This window comes from Grampus griseus, assembly GCF_964374135.1.
Source record: "Grampus griseus genome assembly, chromosome: 8".
Classification (NCBI taxonomy): Eukaryota; Metazoa; Chordata; class Mammalia; order Artiodactyla; family Delphinidae; genus Grampus; species Grampus griseus.
In genome coordinates this window covers 33,750,436-33,777,267 of record NC_139002.1, presented here as the reverse complement: position 1 = coordinate 33,777,267, position 26,832 = coordinate 33,750,436, and the positions used below count along the sequence as shown (strand labels likewise).

The window sequence follows — 26,832 nt, the reverse complement described above, 5'->3', positions numbered from 1 at the left end:
TGTATGGCCTAATGTGTCTTTGGAAATAATAATTCCAAGTTTACTTCATGGTATATTTGAGAAAATATGTCACAGGGATATCTATAAATTATTCATAAAAGAATAGTGAGACTGAACGAATTTAAAAGTCTATATAGGCATACATCATTTTCTTGGTCTTAATTTGCATTGCAGAGTTGTAATGAGTCATACACAATAAACCAATATTGGATTTATAGAAAGCTTTGCAGAAGCATGGTACCTTGCATATTTTAGCACTCCATATGCTATTTTCCTACAGGGTTTCTTCAACTCATCTGTTTTTAGAATTTATGTAATACTAGCTTACTAAATTAATTTCAAGATAGCGTCTGGGTTGCTTGAGGTTTTAAATAAACAAGTTGATTATTTTTAATTATTCTTGCCAGTTTGCACAATAGATCCTCAAATGTCTATTTTCCATTTCAGAAAGATCACCTTCAATGGATGGAGAGTAATACTTATATATTGGAATACACACAGTGTGTACAACTTCAACGCATGTAAAACTACATTAAATATTTATGCCTTCCTAACTACCTGAAATTGTTGGTTAATTTACCTTTCACTTGAAGTTTGTAATAACTGACCAAGAAGTGTTTGTGTTTTTCTAAAAATGAACACAAGAATTCTTTAAATAAACATTTTAAACGTAGTGATGTGTAGAGTCTCACATTAGTAATTAAGTTCTTCAACCAAAAATGGCATGAGTCATTTTAGCTTAAAACTCACAAGGTGTCAAAATTCCAATGACAACCACATGTTCACAAATTATACTAAACAGGATAAATGTCATGAAATTCTAATTTTATTAGACTAATATGGGGAAGAGGTGGTATAACTTTTGTTTTTGCTTACAATGGAAGTAGAAAAATCATTATACTCTCAGTAAGACTGTGAAAGGCATATATGCAAAGCATCCTCAGATCATCCAATGACCACTATCGTTGAAACTACATTGACAACTTCTATTAAGCAGAAACAGTAAAATAAAACAACATAGGAAAAGTGATTTACTGAGTCATCACAATTTACATTTGTTATCAAAACTTTATTGCAAAGAAAAATATGCATACATTTTTAATAATTTAAATAGATTTTCCCTCCAAATCTTTCTACATCCTCTGAAGTCTCCTCCAGATTTCGCCTTTTTAGCAACATGGAGTACAGGCATACCTTGGAGATACTGTGGTTTTGGTTCCAAACCACCAAAATAAAGCAGATATCACAATAAAAAGAATCACACAAATTTTTTGCTTTCCCAGTCTATATAAAAGTTATGCTTACACAGAAAAAGCTTTTTATAAAATATAACATTGTTTATGATTAAGAAAACTCTTCAGAAAGTGGGCATAGAGAGAACCTACCTCAACATAAGAAAGGGCATATACAACAAACCTACAGCTAATGTTATACTCAACCATGAAAAGCTGAAATCATTTCCTCTAAGATCAGGAACAAGACAAGGATGTTCACTCTCACCACTTTTATTCAACATAGTTTTGGAAGTACTAGCCATGGCAATCAGAGAAGAAAAAACAAAATACAAAGAATCCAAATTGGAAAAGAAGAAGTTAAACTGTCACTATTTGCAGATGACATGATACTATACATAGAAAATCCTAAAGACGTTACCAGAAAACTACTAGAGCTCATCAATGAATTTGGTGAACTTGCAGGATACAAAATTAATACACAGAAATTTGTTGCATTTCTATACACTAACAACAAAAGATCAGAAAGAGAAATTAAGGAAACAATGACATTTACCACTGCATCAAAAAGAATAAAATACCTAGGAATAAACCGACTTAAGGAGGCAAAAGACCTATACTGAGAAAACTTTAAGACACTGATGAAAGAAATCAAAAATGACACAAACAGATAGAAAGAATATGACGTTCTTGGATTGGAAGAATTAATATTATCAAAATGACTATAAAACCCAAGGCAATCTACAGGGCCAATGCAATCCCCATCAAATTACCAATGATGGGCTTCCCTGGTGGTGCAGTGGTTGAGAGTCCGCCTGCTGATGCAGCAGACGTGGGTTCGTGCCCTGGTCCGGGAAGATCCCACATGCCGTGGAGCTGCTGGGCCTGTGAGCCATGGCCGCTGAGCCTGCACGTCCAGAGCCTGTGCTCCACAGCGGGAGAGGCCACAGTGGTGAGAGGCCCGCGTACCACAAAAAAAAAAAAATTACCAATGATATTTTTCACAGAACTAAAAAAACAACTTTTAAATTTGTATGAAAACACAAAAGACCCTGAATAGCCAAAAAATCTTGAGAAAGAAAAACAGAGCTAGAGGAATCAGACTCCTTGACTTCAGAGTATACTACAAAGTGACAGTAATCAAAACAGTTTGGCATTGGTGCAAGAAAAGGCACATAGATCAATGAAACAGGATAGAAAGTCCACAGACAAACCCATGCACCCACGGTCATCTAATCTATGACAAAGGAGGCAAGAATATACAATGGAGAAAAGACAGTCTCTTCAATAAGATGTGGTGGGAAAACTGGACGGCTACATGTAAAAGAATGAAATTAGAACATTCTCTAACACCATACACAAAAATAAACTCAAAATGGATTAAAGACCTAAATATAAGACCAAATACTATAAAACTTGTAGAGGAAAACATAGGCAGAACACCCTTTGGCATAAACTGCAGTAATATCTTTTTTGGATCCATCTCCTAAAGTAATGGGAATAAAAACAAAAGTAAACAAATGGGATCTAATGAAACTTAGAAGTTTTGCACAGCAAAGTAAACCATAAGCAAAATGAAAAAGCCCTCAGAATGGGAGAAATATTTGCAAATGATGCAAATGACAAGGGATTCATTTCCAAAATATAAAAACAGCTCATACAGCTCAATACAAAAAATAAATAAATAAATAAAAACAATCAAAAAATAGCCATAAGATCTAAATAGACATTTCTCCAAAGAAGACACACAGATGGCCAAAAAGTACATGAAAAGATGTTCAACGTCACTAATTATTAGAGAAATGCAAATCAAAACTACAATGAGGTATCACCTCATACCAATGAGAATGATCATCATCAAAAAGTCTACAAATAATAAATGCTGGAGAGTGGGTGGAGAAAAGGGAACTCTTCTACACTTTTAGTGGGAATGTAAATTGGAATAGCCACTTTGGAGAACAGTATGGAAGTGCCTTAAAAAACTAAAACTAGAGCTACCATATGATCTAGCAATTGCACTCCTGGGCATATATCTAGATAAAATCATAATTTGAAAAGATATATGCACCCTAATATTCATAACAGCACTATTTACAAGAGCCAAAACATGGAAGCAACATAAGTGGTCATAAACAAATGTATCAGTAAAGATGTGGTATATATACACAATGGAGTATTGCTCAGCCATAACAAAGAATGAGATAATGCCATTTGAAGAAACATGGATGGACCTAGGAATTATCACACTAAATGAAGTAAGCCAGACACAGAAAGACAGCTATCATATGTTACAGTTATATATGGAATCTAAAATTGATAGAAATGAATTTATTTACAAAACAGAGGTAAACTCACAGACATAGAAAGCAAACTTATGGTTATCAAAGGGGAAAGGGAGGGGAAGGGACAAATTTGGAGTTTTAGATTAAAATATACACACTACTATATATAAAATAGATAACCAACAAGGACCTACTGTATAGCATAGGGAACTATACTCAATATGTTATAATAACCTATAATAGAAAAGAATCTAAAAATGAATATATATATGTATAACTGAATTACTTTGCTGTATACCTGAAACTAACTAACATTGTAAATCAAGTACATTTTAATTTTAAAAAGATTTGTGCTTACAACATATTGTAGTCTCTTAAGTGTGTATTAAGCCTCAAAAACAATGTACATACCTTAATTAAAAAATACTTTATTGCTAAAAAATGCTAACCATCATCTGAACCTTCAGTGAGTCGCAATAGCAAAATCAAAAATCATCGATCACCATAACAAACATAATAATAGGGAAAAAGTTTGAAATAGTGCAAGAACTACCAAAATGTGACCCAGAAACGTGAAGTGAGCAAATGCTGTTGGAAAAATGGTGCTGATAGACTTGTTAGATTCAGGATTGCCATGAACCTTCAATTTATAAAAAAACTGTATCTGTGAAGTGCAATAAAGGGAGGTTTAACTGTAAATGGACAGGAAATTCAATGAGAGCATTAAAGAAAAGGCTTATGTGTCATTGCCTTCCTCTGAGTTTCAGATGGACTCCACTTTACTTGTAAGGTCACCAGCTTTACCTAATTCAATTCCTACCTGAAATCCATGACTTTCCTGATGCCTATCATGCCGGCTTTTAAACTTGATCACCTTTTTTCTGGTTATGAACAAATGTAGGGCATAAAGAATCTAATGGAACAATGTTGACTCAACCCCTATAAAATCATGTTTTTCATTTCATATAAGCTCTCAATGTTTTTCAGCAATGTTGCTGTTCAACTCTTATTTATTCCCCATCACATAGCTCCCAGTGACTATTACTGACCTTTTCAACTCTCTTCAGGCTCCAAACTAGCATCTTCCTGTGTCTGCAGTTCAGTGTTATCATTATAATTATTTCAATTAAAATTTATTGCATTAAGTTGAAAAGAAAACTTTTGAGATTCTCCTCCAGATTTCGCCTTTATTGTACCATTATTCTTCCAATTTATTTAGCATGAAATTCTGGAATAATGTTTCATTCCCACTCTTGACTCTTCCTTTTTAATATCTAATGTGTTAGTCCACCTCCCATTTTAAAGCATTTACTGGCCTCCACTATCTACATAAAAATGCTCAAACTCATTGTCCTGCTGTTCAAGGTCTTCCCTCAACCTCCTTTTCTCCACATAAAATCCTGCTACTCTGATCAAACTTAAACCATCTGTCTTCCTGCTTTTCGGAAATGCCTTGAATTTTCCAGTCTTTGGGCCTATTTTTTTATTTATCCCTTTTTGCCACCAAAAGAAAAAAGTCACCTGTTCTATCTTTAAGTACTAGCCCAGAGGAACTGTTTTCTTGGAATATTCACTGCAAAACCCATCCTGCCAGCATCACTGTCTAAAGAATTTTCTGTGTCCTAGAAAATTCTGTGTGAATTTTCTGTGTCCTAGAAAATTCTGTGTGAATTTTCTATTCACAAAAGTGAATTTCTAACTCACCTGGCTGGAAAATGGCAAGGCCTGCATGAGTTCCCATGTGTCAAGGTATCTAGTCAGCCTCCATCAGTCAAAGCTGTCAAGTTTAGCTTTTCATTTTTTGTCCTCACATGGCAATTTCTCCAGCCCTTTCAGGCCTTTTTTTTTTTTTTTTTTTAATGAATGTAGTAATGAGAATGACACAGATTATTTAATTGTGGGCTTGTGAAATAGGATTTTTCAATCTTGTTCTAAAATTCCTTCTTTAATTTTCAATACTTTGTTGAACTTTATTGTCATAGGTATTCATTGGTTATAATACTACATGTTTAATAAGCTCCAAGTCTCTATCCAAAAGTGATTAATATATCCTATAGGTAAATTTTTAAGTCATTTTAGTAATTTCATTGTATTCTGTGTTTACCGCTCTGGCTGTTTGTTGCTAGTTGGCTGGCTGTTCTTTCAGTTTTCCTGATTGACTTTTAGTCATTTTTCATTTCCAAAAGATTTATCTGGAGTAATTAGATATTGTTGGAGATCCCCTTTTCAGATTATTTATGCTAATATAACCAGTCTTAGCACAGATAATGACTTATTCCAGTTTTAATCTTTGTAAACCAAGGTACTTCTGTTATCCTTTGTATCTTAGGATGCTTTCAGTTGCAAGTAATATAAAGCCTAACTCAAATTGGCTTAAACAATAAGAAATTTATTAGTTATGTTGACAGGAAGCTAAAGCAGATTTTTTTCATTGGTTGATCCAATGTCTCAAGTTTTTTTCAAGGACACAGGTTGGTTCCATCTCCATTCTGTCATCTTCAGTGCTGGCCTTACTCTAAAGCTCATTGTAATCATAGGCTGACTGCCAAGAATAATAGGGCCTAAATTCTTTCATGTTCACATACAACAGGAGAAAAAACTAGCGTATCTACAAATGTCTATACCTTCATCTGGCTTTGCCAATTTAGACCATGTGCTTACTCCTGAACCAGTACCTATCATAATACGATTGTCATGATCTGATTGGCTTAGACCTAACTTCCTGAACCAGTCACTAGCGGGGCAGGTGAGATTGCCAAGATGGGCATAGACTAATCAGGGCTACTGCATATAATGGGGGTTTAATTCCCTATACCACATTGGGAAAGGTGGAGTGAATATTAGGGAGCCAACCACAAGGCTCACTTCATCTCTATCGTATATTTTCTATTTCTAAATCCATTTTTAATCAATAAAAAAATTATTCTTAAACTTCTGAAATCTACATTTTCTGTCTATGTTGAATTATGTGAAGAAGTGTTGCATATTAATGAGTAGCACAGAGTTAAAACTCAGATATATATGCAATTAAGAATCAAAACTGAATCCCAGGTCCAGTATTGGAATATTGTGTTGTCTTGAGTGAGTCACTCGTACTTTCTGAGACTCAGTCTTCACGGGTCAATACGAGATTTTCTGTAAAAATTAAAGAGAAAGTACATAACATTTAGTTCATTACATTATACCTGATAGGTGCTCATTAAATCATTATCATTTCAGCACCACTTTTTCCCCTTTCCATTATAAACTCCCCTGAAGATAGAATTTGTTTATTGAATCCGCCAATAATAGTACTTTTTTTTCCAAAGCATTTTCACATCTATCCTTATTTGTTTTGATAAATCAATGTGGTATATAGGTTCTCATTTTTATTGGTAAAAAATGAAGTATTGTGAGATCATATGACATTTTCAAAGTTCTTGAGTTAGTTAAAGGCCTAACCAATGCTAGTATAGCTATTTACAAAGTACTGTTACATATATTACCCTACACAGCCCTCACAATAATGACATAAGATTGATATTATCATCCCCTTTATAAAATGTAAGGAAACTGAGAATTAAAGAGGTTCAGAAACTTGAATAAAGCTCTTACATAAAAGAGTCAGAACTGGAATAATATTCCTATGACTCTTTATCAAAATCTCTTTTCTTTAGATCAGTTTTTCTTAAAATATAGGGTGCACAAAAATTTCTAGACAACCTGTACGAAATACAATGCTGAAGCTCTAGTCACAGAAATTGAAATTCAGTAGCTATTGAGTACAGCTCAGGAATCTAGATAATTTTTTACAAACATGCCAGAGATTTTGTTGCTCATCAAAGTTTGAAAGATACTAATAGCTTGTTTGTTGTTGCTGTTGATTAGAAACACCATGATCTGATGGGTATCTAATTAAGAGAGTTTACCAAAGATGAGAACATAGCATAATTAGAATCTATTTTTAATATATATATTAAGAGTATTTTCTTCAGAATAAATGATTTTGTAAAGATATATTACTCTTTTTCATATTTTATTGGGTCAAAAGGAAAGATGTGTAAAAAGATAACCCAACAGCTATGCTAGCCTATTAGGTTAATAAAAATTATTCATTCATTCATTTATTACAAATCTATAGTGATAACACACTAGGTGCCAAGAACTGTACTAGGAAGTGGGAATACAATTACAAGCACAACTTCAACCCTCCTGTACCTAAAATTCAGATAGGAAATCTACCCTTAATAGGAGATTCACACAAATAAGTAGAAGCCTTCATAGATTTCAACTATGATTGAGAGGTGCATGATACTATATGAATGTATATAATCTTGTGATTTTACCTAGACAGGGCAGCAAGAGAAGTTTGCTTCAAAGCAGTGATACTTGAGCAGAGATTTGAAATTTGAAGCCTAAACAGGTGTTAAATAGGCAAAGTAAGGAGAGACAAGAATTTCATGCTGAGGGACCAGGTTACATAGATAATGATGATGATGATGATAATGATTATAGACAGATAAATAGATAGATAGACAGATACAAAATAACAATAATAAATATAATGGAAATGATAGGTAGATATAAAATAATAATAATATATATAATGATGATAATAATGATACATGGATAGATATAATAAATGGTGAACTTTACCAAATTAATTAGAAACAAAATTGCTTTTGAAAAAAATAATTAGAACTGTTTAGCTCTCATTTCCATCCTTAACTACCCCTGGTTTTAAAAAAATATATTCTCATGGGATCAAGAACAGTATGAAAGGGTCACATAAATTAAGTATGTAAAAAGTAAAGAAATTTATGAACACCCTCTCAACTTCATTAGGAACATAATGATGGTAAGGAAGTATCTGAGGAAAAGGCAAAGAAAGATGCAATGCTATGTGAAGTTGAACTTTACAATATGTCAAAGTATGCCAGGAGACATTTTCTTGTGTAAAAATAAATATGTTATCAATAACATCTTAAATAAGGGCATATCATAAGTCTTCATAATTCTATTGTAAAGATGAAAACCTCAACAACCAGTTACTACTAGGTATTAATATATAATGTGATACAGGAAATCTACTCACGTTGTTGACTATTACTTTCTAATGAAAGTTTTTTTGTTATTTATATATGGCCTTTTAAACTTGATCTACACAAAATGGTCCTTTGTACTGGATAGTTCATTGCATGTATTTAAACTATACATCATAAAAAAATACTCTTCAGGGCTTCCCTGGTGGCACAGTGGTTGAGAATCTGCCTGCCAATGCAAGGGACACGGGTTCGAGCCCTGGTCTGGGAAGATCCCACATGCCGCGGAGCAACTAGCCCCGTGAGCCACAACTACTGAGCCTGCGCGTCTGGAGCCTGTGCTCCACAGCAAGAGAGGCCTCGATAGTGAGAGGCCCGCGTACTGTGATGAAGAGTGACCCCCGCTCGCCGCAAATAGAGAAAGCCCTCACACAGAAACAAAGACCCAACATAGCCAAAAATAAAAATTAATTAATTAATTAATTTTAAAAAATACTCTTCATGGTCTGAGTTATCGAGTTTATTTTTCTGCATTAATATAATCTTTCAGACAGTAGCTAAATCTCTTCCCTTAGTATTAGAAGGGCATGTTCATGACTTTACTTCTGTGATTGCTTTCCTTTCTTCTGACCCATATACCTACATGTGTCTAGAAGTAAGAAGTGTCTGTCCCCAAGCAATATTTATGGGCTTAAAGACAGAATCAATTTAAGATACCATGGCATATTTGGTGTTGAATTTTTCATTTTAGCTTAATCAATTTAAAGCACAGAATTTGTAACGTTTTGAATCCCAACAAGTTTAATTTTTCACTTAAAACTTCTATATAAGAAACATAGAAAGTCCCCCAAATCAAATAAAAATGAAAATAAAAACTGAGTAGATTTATTTTTACAAAATAAATTTGTTTAAAAAATAACATGTACCAGTAGAAATATTTGTTGAATAAGCAGGTGTCAGAATCAGACAGGGAATGTGATGCTAGGTGAGAAAAAGAAGTTGCTTGCCACAGGGAGTCATTCTTAGCATTAAGAAGATGTTTTAAATAATTATCCCTCAAAAAGGATTGGACAGTCACACCACAAATTTCTAATGTCCAGCACCACCAATTGATGTCTAAAAGGAGAACGAACAATAATTTCACAGGAGGTCAGTATGCAGTTTCCTGTTTGTTAACATTAATTTGTCATAATTTGCTTTAAACAGGAAACACCCCTCCACTGGCTGTCCAGACTAAAGCCAACACCTGCTTCCACTCATTTTCCTTCTAAAGGATAAGGACCCTTTTGATCTCGTTTTTCTGAGGAGGAGTTTCCCTCTCTTCTTCCTCATCTGAAAAATAATAGGGTTTAACTAGATGGCTCTGGTTAATTTAAACATTCCAAGACTCTGTAACATGTTTAACTATTACATGAAGTCTTTAAGTCCTTGTTTCATGTCACCAGGATAAAGATAACAACATTAAGTGTTACAAAGAGATATATAGTTTATTTGTTTTTCAACTATAAAAGTCAATGGCTTCTCAAGAGAAGACAAATTTCTAACTGAACATTAGGTCAACAGAGTGAGTTGATCTGATAGCAATCTAACAGCAATCCTGGGGGGCCCTTGATTGAGACAGATTGAATTCATGAGAACATGGCTTCTGCCAAGGGCCTTTGTGCTTTATCATTTGCTCAGAGTCCTTACCATGAAGAAATAAACATAAAATGTGTCCATTTTTCTAAATGGTCTAATTTTTGTCTCCCTAGGTAGGTTTATTCCTAGGTATTTTATTCTTTTTGTTGCAATGGTAAATGGGAGTGTTTCCATAATTCTCTTTCAGATTTTTCATATAGGATTCGTATAGTAATTCGTATAGGAATGCAAGAGATTTCTGTGCATTAATTCTGTATCCTGTAACTTTACCAAATTCATTGATTAGCTCTAGTAGTTTTCTGGTGACAATTTTAGGATTCTCTATGTATAGTATCATGTCATCTGCAAACAGTGACAGTTTTACTTCTTCTTTTCCAATTTGTACTCATTTTATTTCTTTTTCTTCTGATTGCCGGGACTAGGACTTCCAAAACTATGTTGAATAACAGTGGTGAGAGTGGACATCCTTGCCTCATTCCTGATCTTAGAGGAAATGCTTTCAGTTTTTCACCATTGAGAATGATGTTTGCTGTGGGTTTGTCATATATGGCCTTTATTATATTGAGGTATGTTCCCTCTATGCCTACTTTCTGGAGAGTTTTTATCATAAATCGGTGTTGAATTTTGTCAAGAGCTTTTTCTGCATCTATTGAGATGATCATATGGTTTTTCTCCTTCAATTTGTTAATATGGTGTATCTCATTGATTGATTTGCATATATTGAAGAATCCTTGCATCGCTGGGTTAAATCCCACTTGATCGTGGTGTATGATCCTTTTGATGTGTTGTTGGGTTCTGTTTGCTAGTATTTTGTTGAGGATTTTTACATCTATATTCATCAGTGATATTGGTCTGTAATTTTCTTTTTTTGTAGTATCTTTGTCTGTTTTTTTTTTAATCAGTGTGATGGTGGCCTCATAGAATGAGTTTGGGAGTATTCCTTCCTCTGAAATTTTTGGGAAGGCTTTGAGAAGGATGGGTGTTATCTCTTCTCTAAATGTTTGATAAAATTCACCTGTGAAGTCATCTGGTCCTGGACTGTTGTTTGTTGGAAGATTTTTAATCACAGTTTCAATTTCATTACATGTGATTGGTCTGTTCATATTTTCTGTTTCTTCCTGGTTCAGTCTTGGAAGGTTATACCTTTCTAAGAATGTGTCCATTTCTTCCAGTTTGTCCATTTTATTGGCATAGACTTGCTTGTAGTAGTCTCTTAGGATGCTTTGTATTTCTGAGGTGTCTGTTGTAATTTATCCTTTTTCATTTCTAATTTTATTGATTTGAGTCCTCTCCCTCTTTTTCTTCTGAGTCTGGCTAGATTTATCAATTTTGTTTATCTTCTCAAAGAACCAGCTTTTAGTTTATTGATCTTTGCTATTGTTTCCTTTGTTTCTATTTCATTTATTTCTGCTCTGATCTTTATGATTCCTTTCCTTCTGCTAAATTTTGGGTTTGTTTGTTCTTCTTTCTCTATTTCCTTTAGGTGTAAGGTTAGGTTGTTTACTTGAGATTTTTCTTGCTTCTTGAGGTAAGCTTATATAGCTATAAACTTCCCTCTTAGCACTGCTTTTGCTGTATCCCATATGTTTTGGATTGTCATGTTTTCATTGTCATTTGTCTCTAGGTATTTTTTTTTATTTCTTCTTTGATTTCTTGAGTGATCTCTTGGTTTTTTTGTAATGTATTGTTTAGCCTCCATGTGTTTTTGTTTTTTACATTTTTTCCCTGTAATTCATTTCTAATCTCATAGCGTTGTGGTCAGAAAAGATGCTTGATATGATTTCAATTTTCTTATGTTTACTGAGGCTTGATTTGTGACCCAAGATATGATCTATCCTGGAGAATGTTCCTTGCACACTTGAGAAGAAAGTGTAATCTGCTGTTTTTGGATGGAATGTCCTAGAAATATCAGTTAAATCTACCTGGTCTGTGGTGTCATTTAAAGCTTCTGTTTCCTTATTTATTTTCATTTTGGATGATGTGTCCATTGGTGTAAGTGAGGTGTTAAAGTCCCCCACTATTATTGTGTTACTGTCCATTTCCTCTTTTAGAGCTGTTAGCAGTTGCCTTATGTATTGAGGTGCTCCTATCTTGGGTGCATATATATTTATAATTGTTATATCTTCTTCTTGGATTGATCACTTGATCATTATGTAGTGTCCTTCCTTGTGTCTTGTAACATTCTTAAAGTCTATTTTATCTGATATGAGTATAGCTACTCCAGGTTTTTTCTGATTTCCATTTGCATGGAATATCTTTTTCCATCCCCTAACTTTCAGTCTGTATGTGTCCCTAGGTCTGAAGTGGGTCTATTGTAGACAGCATATATATGGGTCTTGTTTTTGTATCCATTCAGCAAGCCTGTGTTTTTTTTTGTTGGAGCATTTAATCCATTGATGTTTAAGGTAGTTATAGATATGTATGTTCCTATGACCATTTTCTTAATTGTTTTGGGTTTGTTTTTGTAGGTCTTTTTCTTTCTTATGTTTCTCACTTAGAGAAGTTCCTTTAGCATTTATTTTAGAGCTGGTTTGGTGGTGCTCAATTCTTTTAGCTTTTGCTTGTCTGTAAAGCTTTTGATTTCTCCCTCGAATCTGAATGAGATCCTTGCCACGTAGAGTAATCTTGGCTGTAGGTTCTTCTCTTTCATCACTTTAAGTATATCATGCCCCTCCCTTCTGGCTTGTAGAGTCTCTGCTGAGAAATCAGCTGTTAACCTTATAGGAGTTCCCTTGTATGTTATTTGTCATTTTTCCCTTGCTGTTTTCAATAATTTTTCTTTGTCTTTAATTTTTGCCAATTTGTTTACTCTCTGTCTCGGCATGTTTTTCCTTGGGTTTATCCTGTATGAGACTCGCTGTGCTTTCTGGACTTGGGTGCCTATTTCCTTTCCCATGTTAGGGAAGTTTTCAACTATAATCTCTTCAAATATTTTCTCTGGTTCTTCCACTCTGTCTTCTCCTTCTGGGACCCCTATAATGTGAATGTTGTTGTGTTTAATATTGCCCCAGAGGTCCCTTAGGCTGTCTTCATTTCTTTTCATTCTTTTTTCTTTATTCTGTTCGACAGCTGTGAATTCCACCGTTCTGTGTTCCAGGTCATTTATCCATTCTTCTACCTCAGTTATTGTGCTATTTATTCCTTCTAGTGTAGTTTTCATTTCAGTTATTGTATTGTTCATCTCTGTTTGTTTGTTCTTTAATTCTTCTAGGCCTTTTTTAAACATTTCTTGCATCTTCTCAATCTTTGCCTCCATTCTTTTTCCGAGATCCTGGATCATCTTCACTGTCATTATTCTGAATTATTTTTCTGGAAGGTTGCCTATCTCCACTTCATTTAGTTGTTTTTCTGGGGTTTTATCTTGTTCCTTCATCTGGTATATAGCCCTCTGCCTTTTCATCTTGTCTATCTTTCTGTGAATGTGGTTTTTGTTCCATAGGCGGCAGGATTGTAGTTCTTCTTGCTTCTGCTTTTGGCCCTCTGGTGGATGAGGCTATCTAAGAGGCTTGATGGGAGGGACTGGTGGTGGGTACAGCTGACTGTTGCTCTCATGGGCAGAGCTCAGTAAAACTCTAATCCACTTGACTGTTGATATGTGAGGCTTGGTTCCCTCCCTGTTGGTTGTTTTGCCTGATGCAACCCAACACTGGAGCCTACCTGGGCTCTTTGGTGGGGCTAATGAGAGACTCTGGGAGGGCTCACACCACAGAGTACTTCCCAGAACTTCTGCTGCCAGTGTCCTTGTCCCCACGGTGAAACCAAGCCACCCCCCGCCTCTGCAAGAGACCCTCCAACATTAGCAGGTAGGTCTGGTTCAGTGTCCCCTGGGGTCACTGCTCCTTCCCCTGGTCCTGATGCACACACTACTTTGTGTGTGCCCTCCAAGAGTGGAGTCTCTGTTTCCCCCAGTCCTGTCAAAGTCCTGCAATCAATTCCCACTAGGCTTCAAAGTCTGATTCTCTAGGAATTCCTCTTCCCATTGCCAGACCCCCAGGTTGGGAAGCCTGTTGTGGGGCTCAGAACCTTCACTCCAGTGGGTGGACTTCTGTGGTATGTGTTCACCAGTTTGTGAGTCACCCACCCACCAGTTATGGGATTTGATTTTACCGTGATTGCACCCCTCCGACCGTCTCATTGTGGCTTCTCCTTTGTCTTTGGATGTGGGGTATCATTTTTGGTGAGTTCCAGTGTCTTCCTGTCGATGATTGTCCAGTAGTTAGTTGTGATTCTGGTGTTCTCACGAGAGGGAGTGAGAGCACATCCCTCTACTCCGCCATCTTGGTTCATCACTAATTTTTAGAATATTTTTATAATACTGTATTCATAACAATCTTTCAGATTTACAAAGATGTAAAAAAGTTGTCTGTCCATAGACCTTAATACTCTAAGTTTCTAATAATGATGAGCCTTAGTATTAAATCATATGAAAATGTTTTCTTCGTTCGTGGACCTAGTCTTTCATTTTTATTACCAACCTACTCTACTCTTAACTGAAAAACAAAACAAAACAAAACAAAAAAACTGTTAACTCAAATATTTTGATTTAACAAAAAAAGAGGCTGTCATATTGGATCTTTGTCTTACATGATAATTACTTTATTTTAAAACTTGTTAGTTTTTACACAGCATTTCAAATTCAAAACAAATCTCCTTTCGTCTTTCCACATCTCTTCTTCCTTCTTCTCTCTTCTCCCTTTCATCTCTTCTTCTACAGATATTTACTGAGGGACTAATATATACCAATTACCATGCTGAATATTCAGACAGATGGAACTTACATAAAAATAATTATAGCCAATGTAACAAGTGCTATAATGAGATGTCATATGTACTAATGTGCAACGTTATTATTGCCTGGCATTAGTTTTTTGTAAAAGATCTCTCTCTGCCCTGGATTTTAAACACACCTGGGGTTGGAACCCTATTTTATCCTCCTATAAACCATTTCCCCCACCTTTCTCCCACCACTCAGCACAGTGCTTTCCACACACATACTAGGAATAAGCAAATGCTTAGTTAAATAGAATTTACTTAGAATAGTACATACATATCACAATATGGAAGCATTGTTTAAAATAATGACTTTTAAAATAATTTTAGAAGTAATACATACTTATTGTACAGAATTGGAAAATCCAAACAAGTATAAAGAATAAAATTTAAATCATTATAGCTTCAGCTCCAAGCAATAACCACCATGTACACTTTAATGCATTTCTTTCCAGTCTTTTCCTATACACATTAGGCAAATTACTATTTATACATTTATATTAACATATAATTTTGCATTCTGGTTTTTTTTTGTGAACATTTCCCATATCATTAAAGTGTCCTAAATATTAGGCAGTTTAATGGCTGCCTACTATTTTATTTTAAGGTTTTATGATTTAAACATTACATGATTATTGGACAATTAATTATTTACAGTGGCTTGTAATTATACATAATTGCACAGCCACAATCAGCATCCTGGGTACATAAATCTTGTTCACTGTCACTGATTATTTTGCTAAGGACTATATTTGGGAAAATAGCCAAATATAAAGAAAAATACTTGGGGATTTATTAATTATGTTGTAAGTTCCATTTTTTGTTCCAGCTGAAGTTTTTAAAAGTATTTAGAGTAATTATTGCCTATTATTAAAAGAAATATATGTTTTTTAAGAGAAATAATTTAAATATTTTAGTAGAGATTTAATACTCAGAAAGGCAAATTATTTTATTTAAGTTAACTAATAGTTACTTTCCACAATATCTCCTATCATGCCTCACATGTAGGTGATCGTTAATTCTTTCTGAAGACATAAATGAATAGAATGGGTGAAATGGAACAATATGGAAGAACTTAATAAATGAATTATGTTGGTAGTTATTCCTATTTGAATGCAATAGCTAAATTTCAAGTCTTTTTTCAAAGCATGTTAAAGATTCTCCTGACAAATTCCCTACCTATGAACAAACTCTCAAATCAGACTATTTTGAAGTCTGTTCCAATTATCCATTGTTTCCCCAAAATTTGTGGCTTAAAATATCCATACATTATTTGCTCTCACGGTTTTGTCAGCTGACAGGCATAGCTACGTTCTTAGCAGGGATTTCTCATGCACATGTGTCTAAAGGTGGCTGAAGCTGGAATCACTTGAAGGCTTCTTCACATGTCTGGTGCCTGGGCTGAGATGACTGGAATAGCTGAGGGCAAGTTGGATATCCCTCTCTCCATGGGATTCTCCAAATGGCTAGCTTGGACTTCCTGACAGAATGGTAGCTCAGTTTAATAGGACTTCTAACTAGGCAGCTGGATTTTCCCATAAGCATTCCAGGAGACATGGGATGAAGCTGCAAAACTTCTTATGATTTCTCCTCAAAAGTTATGCTGTGTCACTTCTACCATTGTCATCTGGGTCAAATATAGGCATACTTCATTTTATTGTACTTTATTGCACTTTGCAGATATTGTATTTTTTATAAATTGAAGGTTTGTGGCAACCCTGCATCAAAGAAGTCTATCAGCACAATTTTTCCAAAAGCATTTTCTCATTTTGTGTCTCTGTGTCACATTTTGGTAATTTTTGCAATGTTTAAAACTTTTTTATTATTGTTGTATTTGTTATGGTACTCTGCAATCAGTGATATTTGATACTACAATTGCAATTGTTTGGGGGCACCATGAACTACACCCATATAAGAAAGCAAATTTAACTGATAAATGTTGTATGTGTTCTTATCACTCCGCTGACCATCTGTCCCCCTATATCTCTCCCTCTCCTTGGGCCTTCCTATTCCCTGAGACACAACAATATTGATATTGGACTAGTTAATAACACTACAATGGCCTCTAAGTGTTCAAGTTAAAGAAAGTGTCTCAGGTCTCTCACTTTAAATCAAAAGCTAGAAATGATTAAGCTTAGAGAGGAAAGCATGTCTAAAGTTGAGATTAGCTGAAATCTATGTCTCTTGAATGCAAAGGAAAGTTTTTGAAGGAAATTAAAAGTGCTACTCCAGTGAATACACAGATGATAAGAAAGCAAAAGAGGCTTATTGCTGATATGAAGAAAGTTTTAGTTCTGAACAGAAGATCAAACCAGCCACAACATTCCCTTAAGCCAATGCCTAATCCAGAGCAAAGCCCTAACTCTCTTCAATTTTATGAAGACTGAGGTGAGAGAGCTGCAAAAGAAAAGTTTGAAAGTAGCAGAGGTTGGTTCCTGAGGTTTAAGGAAAGAAACCATCTCCATAACATAAAAGTACAAGGTGAAGCAGCAAGTGCTGATGTAGAAGCTGCAGCCAGTTATCCAGAATATCTAGCTAGGATAATTAATAAAAATGGCTCCACTGGATAACTTATTTTCAATGTACATGAAACATCCTTCTATTGGAAGAAGATGCCATCTAGGACTTTCACAGCTAGAGAGGAGATGTCAATGCATGACTTCAAAGCTTCAACAGGCAGGTTGACTCTCTTGTTAGGGGCTAATGCAGCTGGTGACTCTCAGTTGAAACCAATGCTCATTTACCATTCTGAAAATCCTAGGGCCTAAATATACTCTGCCTGTGCTCTATAAGTGGAACAACAAAGCATGGGTGACAGTATATCTGTTTACAACATGGTTTACTCAATATTTGAAGCCCACTGTTGAAACTTACTGCTCAGAGAAAAAAGGTTTCTTTCAAAATATTACAGCTCAATGATAATGCACCTGGTGACCCAAGAGCTCTGATGGAGATGTACAACAAGATTTATGTTGTTTTCATACCTGCTAACACAATATCCATTCTGCAGCCCATGGATCAAGGAGTAATTTTGACTTTCAAGTCTTTTTATTTCAGAAATACATTTCATAAGGCTACAACTGCCATAGACAGTGATTCCTCTGATGGATCTGAGTAAAATAAACTGAAAACCTTCAGGAAAGGATTCACCATCATAATTCCATTATGCACATTTGTGATTCATGGGAAGAAGTCAAAATATCAACATTAGCAGGAATTCGGAAGGAGGTGATTCCAACTTTTATGGATGACTGAGGGATTCAAGACTTCAGTAGAGGAAGATGTAGTGGAAATAGCAAGAGTACTAAAGTTTGAAGTGTAGGTTGTAGCTGTGACTGAATTCCTGCATTCTCATGATACAACTTTAACAAATGAAGAGTTACTTCTTACAGATGTGTTAAGAAAATGGTTTCTTGGGATGGAAACTACCTTGGCAAAGGTGCTATGAAAATTGTTGAAACAATTATGAAAATTGTTTGGGAGGACTGACTCCAATTTTGAAAGAAATTCTACTTTGTGTAAAATGTTATCTAGCATCATAGTATGTTACAGAGAACTCATTCATGAAAGGAACAGTCAATCTATGTGGCAAACTTCATTGTTGACTTAATTTAAGAAACTGCCACAGCCACCCCACCCTTCAGCAACCACCACCTCAATCAGTCAGCAGCTGTCAATTTTGAGACAAGACCCTCCACCAGCTAAAAGATTATGACCTACTGAAGGCTCAAATAATGGTTAGCAGTTTTTAGCAATAAAGTATTTTTAATTAAGGTATGTACATTGCTTTTATAGAAATAATGTTATTGCACACTTGATAGACTATAGTATGATGTAAACATAATTTTATATGCACTTAGAAATCAAAAAAAAATTGTGTGACTTGCTTTATTGCAATAGTAGCTTTATTATGGTCATCTAGAAAAAAATCCACAGTATCACTGAAGTATGCCTGTAGTCACAGGCCAACCCAAATTCAACGGGATTGAAAGAATAGGATTCACCTTTCAAAAAGGGAATGACCTGCATGTACAAGGAGGAAAGAAAGTGTTGGTGGCTATCTCATACACAGACTGCCACAAAGTCCTAAACAGTTTCTTCAATGTTATGTTTATCTCTACTACATAATTTAAATGTGTCATTCCCCAACACACACTTTTTCTCTTTCTTTCATTCCTTCAACTGAAAGTACTCCATAATTAACAGGAAAAGGAAGAAGGATCTCTGTAATCCTTGCTTTCTTGAACAAATCAGGCTTTACAATCAGATCTGAATTCAGATCTCTGCTGTGTCATTCACTAGCAGAGCTACTTGGGTGAATAATTTCTCCTCACTAGAAGGGATTCTCTGATACCTACTGCCTAGTGTAACACCTAACGTATAGTAAGGTTATTGACTATGTAACTTATTTATTATTAATCGACCAAACTAGCTCTTTGAGATTCCCTTATGTCCTCTATGAAATAGGGATTATAAGGCCCACCTCACAGAGACATAGAAATAGGTGAACAAGTTAATGTTTGCAAAATACTTAATGACTTAATACAGTACAGTGAGGATATGGTAGCTATTGGTATTATTATTACAGTTAATATTCTTATCTTTATTATCGTTAGACTCACTCCTCCATATCCATGTCACTGCAGTCTAACAACTTGTTAGACATCTTCAGTACCTGGATCTCATTTATCTTCCACACCTCCTTCTTAGCTACCATTTTAATACTCTGAACTTTAATTTATATTGGTGACACATCAAACATATTCTTCCATAAGTCCTTGACCTAATAATTATATTTCCCACTTCATTCCAGATAAACACAAATTCTCATCAAAAGTTCCCTACACTTAAATCACAAATCCTACTATTTTCTTCTCACAATTTCTTATTCTTACATCTTCCCCTCATAAAAACCTGGTTTCCTGGACTCTGCTCTTTTATTCTAGTCTGCCAACACCATTCTGGCTTCACTTGACTCTCTAGTCCTCCTTGAGACTATGGTCATTTATACCATTGGCAACTTTGATGATGTCATATCAAATTTGTAAACTAAATCTAAATTGACCCAATTAACCACTTTTTCTGGCCCTGGTCCTGGCTTTCTAACCTATTTGTTGACTTGGTCAATTCCACTTCAAAATTATGTTATTGAACCAAACTTGAACTCCAGGACTATTCCAAAATACTTATATTTCCCTCTTCTTCATGTCTTTCCTCTTTTATCATGGGCTTATTCAGACATTTTCCATTCTCCTCTAGCTCCCAATCCCATTCTCACCCAACAACCTTCACTTTCTGTGGATAATTTTTCCTTCTTTAGTGAAAAAAGGAGAACCTTCCCAAATGAGCTCTCCCAGCTTCCCTTCTTAACATTTCAAAAGCTTTATCTCTCTATTCATTGTTTCTTCCTTAATTGCTCTCAGAGGAAAAAGGTATGCCACTGCTCATGGTTATCCTCTACACATTTGCTCACAATCCCAGTCTTTTGTCACATTTCTGATGGAATAGTCCTTGTCTTCTAAGTCTTGAGTCTCTGCTAGCCACTGCTGGTTCTTCTTACTCTTGATAAAACACTCATTTCTCATTTCCTAAAAATGTCATTCACTTGGTGATGTTTAAAAAACACTTTGTCCATCTCATCGTCCCTTCCTTATTTTGTACTCAGAGGTCTTTACTGTCTCCATCTCTTTAGCATTCCACCATTTCTTAGCTCCTTACAGTCTAGGTCAGCCCTTACTGCTCAGACTTCATAATCCCCAAATCCAGAGAGCAACTTGCTACATAAGGACTAATTTGGAAAATAAAATATTTAAAGGTGGATTATATTTTTCATTGAAAATAAAAGCATTCTTGCAGCTTGCATTGTCCATATTTGGGAATACAAAAATGTTAATAAGGAAACTGGCATTGTTCTTAGCCACTAAAATATCAACACTCTACATATTTTTGAATGTTATTAGAAATCCCTGTTTTAGAAGTAGTAATACAGAGGTATATTTCTCCTCATAACAGATCTTGGTTGTTTTTTGAAGCTGGAGTCTACGTGCACATCACTTGATAATCACTATTCTATACCAACTTTTTATGATCAAAAAGGGCAATAATCTTCTCTAATTCATCATCTTCTCACCCTCACCAAAGTCATCATCATTATCATCATCTAATCATTTTTCCATGTCTCACTTCTAGTATATACTCTTTCTTGGTCTGAAATCTCATTATTTCAGAGCCTTTCATTGTTCCCTGTTTGAATTTTTTTGTTTTGGCTATGTTGGGTCTTCGTTTCTGTGCGTGGGCTTTCTCTAGTTGCGGCGAGCGGGGGCCACTCTTCATCACAGTACGCGGGTCTCTCACTGTCGCGGCCTCTCTTGCTGCGGAGCACAAGCTCCAGATGCACAGTCTCAGTAGTTGTGGCTCACGGGCCTAGTTGCTCCGCGGCATGTGGGATCTTCCCAGACCAGGGCTCGAAACCATGTCCCTTGCATTGGCAGGCAGATTCTCAACCACGGCACCACCAGGGAAGCACTCCCTGTTTGAATTTAAGCTACTTGATAGGTACATCACACTATTTGCACACTGTACTCTTCGTGAACATGAAAATTAGGGCCATACACATGTAGGTTTGTGGTAATGATGGGATTGTTTCTGTTCCTGATAGCATTGCCTATCACTCTGTTGTTGCTTCTGTAAGCTGTGATTGATTTCAAGAGTCATAGTTGCTCCTGACATTCAAATCCTTGTATTTGTTTTTAATTATATTTTCCTCTTCTATAAAATGCAATGCTAACTGCCTCCAAGCACAAAGTATTAGAAAAAAAAAATCTAAACTATAATTAAGTTATCCCCAGAAATCATGGAAACCAACATGCATCTCATTTACTTTTTACTGTCAACGTTCATTACTAAATATGTATTTCATTAAGATACTTACTAGTTTTGTTGGGTCCTTACTGGAAATACAATTTCTCATGGCTTGACTTTAACTTTATCCATTCCCTTTTGCTTATAGGTCCCCCAGGCCCACCAGGGATAGTGATCGTTGAGGAAATCACTGAGAGCACAGCCACACTTTCCTGGAGTCCAGCTACTGACAACCACAGCCCAATCTCCTCATACAACTTGCAGGCTCGCAGCCCCTTCTCCCTGGGCTGGCAAACAGTAAAAACAGGTAAGAGGCTCTAAGGCAATGTCAGACACCACCAGAGCAGCTTCCTATGTCATGAGCTATATTTGCTAACAATCTTAGTAGGATTATTTTGGATTCTGGAAATTTTATTATTTATGACAATATTAATCATTGTTGCCTTCTTTTTATAAAATCACTTTTCTTTCTTCTTTTCTCATTTCCCAAGGAAGGACCACATCATTTATCTTTGTTTATTGAAATAACCTTAGACTCACATAAAAGTTGCAAAAATAATACAAAGATTCCCTGTGGGCCCATCCCTCACCTTGCCCCAATGAAAATATTCTACATAACAATGGCACAATGATCAAATCAGGAAACTGACATTGATACAATGCTATAAACCACAGATCATATTCAAATTTCACCTTTTTTTACATGCAATATTTTTAGGGTATAGTTCCATAAAATTCTATGAAATTTTATTATATCTATTCAAATCGCTACCAAGACAGATACAGAACTGCTCCATTACTCCAGTTCCTTGGGCTACCCCTTTAGAGTCACACATCTGTTTTATTTATAAAAAGAAAATCTAACATAAAATCACATTATTTAAAACAATACAGCATTTTAATGCTTACTTCTAAGATGTTTGCCTTCCACTTGCATTATTTTAAAAATAATTTTCTTCCCTGAAGGTTTTCTCATCACGTTATAACTAAACTTCCCTTCCCTCTTCAAATGTGGCTGTCTGCAAGGACATGTGAAATTACACTCAGTTGATAGTTATCACCAATTTAGCATATTGGTGAAAAAGTGTAGAGTATCTATAAAATGTAATCTTCAGAAGCAGTTGTCCATACTGAGCAGGGATTTGTGATTTTATTTTCTATCTAAATATAAAATGGATTTACCTGCATAGAAGTGAAATATAAAGTCAGTAAAATATCTGAGTGCAGTAACCATAAAACTCAATCTGAATGTTATAGGAGTAAAGTGGTCCATCTCATTGCTTAAATAAATTAAATTTGAGCAGAAAATTGTTTTTGGGTAAAAATTTGAAATTTAGGGGAAAGAAAGTGTATTCATCCACATGCGATTAGGTTTTTCTTTTTTTTCTTAATTTTATTTATATATTTATTTTACTTTGGTTGGGTTCGGTCTTTGTTGTTGCACAGGCTTTCACTAGTTGTGGGGAGCTGGGGCTTTTCTTTGTTCGGGTGCATGGGCTTCTCATTATGGTGGCTTCTCATTTTGGAGAGCATGGACTCTAGGCACATGGGCTCAGTAGTTGTGGCACACGGGATTAGTTGCTCCATGGCATGTGGGACCTTCCTGGTCCAGGGCTTGAACTCGTGTCCCTTGCACTGGCAGATGGATTCATTTTTCCTTTCTTTTTTTAAACATCTTTATTGGAGTATAATTGCCTTACAATAGTGTCTTAGTTTCTGCTTTATAACAAAGTGAATCAGCTATAAACATACATATATCCCCATATTTCCTCCCTCTTGCATCTCCTTTCCACCTTCCCTACCGCACCCATCTAGGTGGTCACAAAGCACCAAGCTGATCTCCCTGTGCTAGGCAGTGGCTTCCCACTAGCTATCCATTTTATATTTGATAGCGTATACATGTCCATGCCACTCTCTCAATTCATCCCAGCTTACCCTTCCCACTCCCTGTGTCCTCGAGTCCATTCTCCATGTCTGCATCTTTATTCCTGTCCTGCCCCTAGGCTCTTCAGAAACATTTTTTTTGATTGCATATATATGTGTTAGCATACAGTATTTGTTTTTCTCTTTCTGACTTACTTCACTCTGTATGACAGTCTCTGAGTCCATCCACCTCACCACAAATAATTAAATTTTGTTTCTTTTTATGGCTGAGTAATATTCCATTTTATATATGTGCCACATCTTCTTTATCCATTAATCTGTCGATGGACATTTAGATTGCTTCTATGTCCTGGCTATTGTAAATAGAGCTGCAATGAACATTGTGCTACATGACTCTATTTGAATTATGGCTTTCTCAGGGTATATACACTGTAGTGGGATTACTGGGTCATATGGTAGTTCTATTTTTAGTTTTTTAAGGAATCTCCATACTGTTCTCCATAGTGGCTGTATCAATTTACATTCCCACCAACAGTGCAAGAGGGTTCACTTTTCTCAATACCCTCTCCAGTGTTTATTGTTTGTAGATTTTTTGAGGATGGCCATTCTGACTGGTGTGAGGTGATACCTCATTTTAGTTTTGATTTGCATTTCTCTAATGAATAGTGATATTGAGCATCCTTTCATCTGTTTCTTAGCAATCTGTATATCTTCTTTGGAGAAATGTCTATTTAGGTCTTCTGCCCATTTTTGGATTGGGTTGTTTGATTTTTGATATTGAGCTGCTTGTAAATTTTAGAGATTAATCCTCTGTCAATTGCTTCACTTGCAAATATTTTCTCCCATTCTGAAGGTTGTCTTTTCATCTGGTTTATGGTTTCCTTTGCTGTGGAAAAGCTTTTAAGTTTCATTAGATCCCATTAGTTTATTTTTGTTTTTATTTCCATTTCTCTAGGTGGTAGGTCAAAAAAGATCTTGCTGTGATTTATGTCATAGAGTGTTCTGCCTATATTTTCCTCTAAGAGTTTTATAGTGTCTGACCTTACATTTAGGTCTTTAATCCATTTTGAGCTTATTTTTGTGTATGGTGTTAGGGAGTGTTCTAATTTCCTTCCTTTACATGTAGCTGTCCAGTTTTCCAAGCACCACTTAATGAAGAGGCTGTCTTTTCTCCATTATATATTTTTGCCTCCTTTATCAAAGATAACATGACCATATGTGCATGGGTTTATCTCTGGGCTTTCTGTCCTGTTCCGTTGATCTATATTTCTGTTTTTGTTCCACTACGATACTGTCTTGATTTCTGTAGCTTTGTAGTATAGTCTGAAGTCAGGGAGTCTGATTCCTCCAGTTCCATTTTTCTTTGTCAAGGTTGTTTTGGCTATTTAGAGTCTTTTGTGTTTCCATACACATTGTGAATTTTTTTGTTCTAGTTCTGTGAAAAATGCCAGTGGTAGTTTGATAGGGATTGCATTGAATCTGTAGTTTGCTTTGGGTAGTAGAGTCATTTTCACAATGTTGATTCTTCCAATCCAAGGACATGGTATATCTCTCCATCTATTTGTATCATCTTTAATTTCTTTCATCGGTGTCTTATAGTTTTCTGCACACAGATCTTTTGTCTCCTTAGGTAGGTTTATTCCTAGGTATTTTATTCTTTTCATTGCAATGGTAAATGGGAGCGTTTCCTTAAATTCACTTTCAGATTTTTCATCGTTAGTGTAAAGGAATGTGAGAGATTTCTGTGCATTAATTTTGTATCCTGCTACTTTATCCAATTAATTGATTAGCTCTAGTAGTTTTCTGGTAGCATCTTTAGGATTCTCTATGTATAGTATCACGTCATCTGCAAAGAGTGACAGCTTTACTTCTTTTATCCAATTTGGATTCCTTAACGTTCTTTTTCTTCTCTGATTGCTGTGGCTAAATCTTCCAAAACTATGTTGCATAACAGTGGTGAGAGTGGACAACCTTGTCTTGTTCCTGATCTTAGAGAAAATGGTTTCAGTTTTTCACCATTGCAAACGATGTTGGCTGTGGGTTTGTTATACATGGCCCTTATTATGTTGAGGTAAGTTCCCTCTATGCCTACTTTCTGGAGGGTTTATATCATAAATCGGTGTTGAATTTTGTCTAAAGATTTTTCTGCATCTATTGAGATGATCATATGTTTTTTTTCCCTTCAATTTGTTAGTATGGTTTATCACATTGATCGATTTTCATATATTGAAGAATTCTTGCATTCCTGGGATAAACCCCACTTCAGCATGCTATATGTTCCTTTTAATGTTCTGTTGGGTTCTGTTTCAAATATTTTGTTGAGGATTTTCTCATCTATGTTCATCAGTGATATTGTCTTGTAGTTTTCTTTCTTTGTGACATCTTTGTCAGGTTTTGGTATCAGGGTGATGGTGACCTTGTAGAAAGAGTTTGAGAGTGTTCCTCCCTCTGCTATATTTTGAAAGAGTTTGAGAAGTATAGGTGTTAGTTATTCTCTAAATGTTTGATAGAATTTGCCTGTGAAGCCATCTGGTCCTGGGCTTTTGTGTTTGGAAGGTTTTTAATCACAGTCTCAATTTCAGTGCTTGTGATTGGTCTGTTTAGATTTTCTATTTCTTCCTGGTTCAGTCTTGGAAGGTTGTCCTTTTCTAAGAATTTGTCCATTTATTCCAGGTTGCCCATTTTCTTGGCATATACTTGCTTGTAATTATCTCTTATGATCCTTTGTATTTCTGCAGTGTCAGTTGTTACTTATTTTTCGTTTCTAATACTGTTGATTTGAGTCTTCTCCCTTTTTTTCTTAATGAGTCAGTCTAATGGTTTATAAATTTTGTTTATCTTCTCAAAGAACCAGCTTTTACTCTTATAGATGTTTGCTATTGTTTTCTTCATTTCTTTCTCATTTATTTCTGATCTGTTCTTTATGATTTCTTTCCTACTGCTAACTTTGGGGATTTTTGTTCTTCTTTCTCTAGTTGCTTTAGGTGTAAAGTTAGGTTGTTTATTTGAGTTGTTTCTTGTGGTAGGATAGTATTGCTCTAAACTTCCCTCTTAGAACTGCTTTTGCTGTATCCCATAGGTTTTGGGTCATTGTGTTTTCTTTGTCCTTTTTTTCTAGGTATTTTTTTGATTTCCTCTTTGATT

At 35.4% G+C, this 26,832-nt stretch overlaps 1 protein-coding gene across 3 annotated transcripts in view; it reads left to right on the top strand.

Moving 5' to 3' along the window:
* CNTN5 (contactin 5) overlaps positions 1–26,832 on the top strand; it is a gene marked incomplete at both ends in the record, with an annotated part of 779,158 nt that overhangs the window by 656,940 nt on the left and 95,386 nt on the right. For all 3 annotated transcript variants that reach the window (XM_082660864.1, XM_082660863.1, XM_082660862.1), the window contains one exon: positions 21,953–22,111. In XM_082660864.1, coding sequence (XP_082516990.1) covers positions 21,953–22,111 — 159 coding nt within the window. The remainder of the gene's footprint in view (positions 1–21,952; positions 22,112–26,832) is intronic.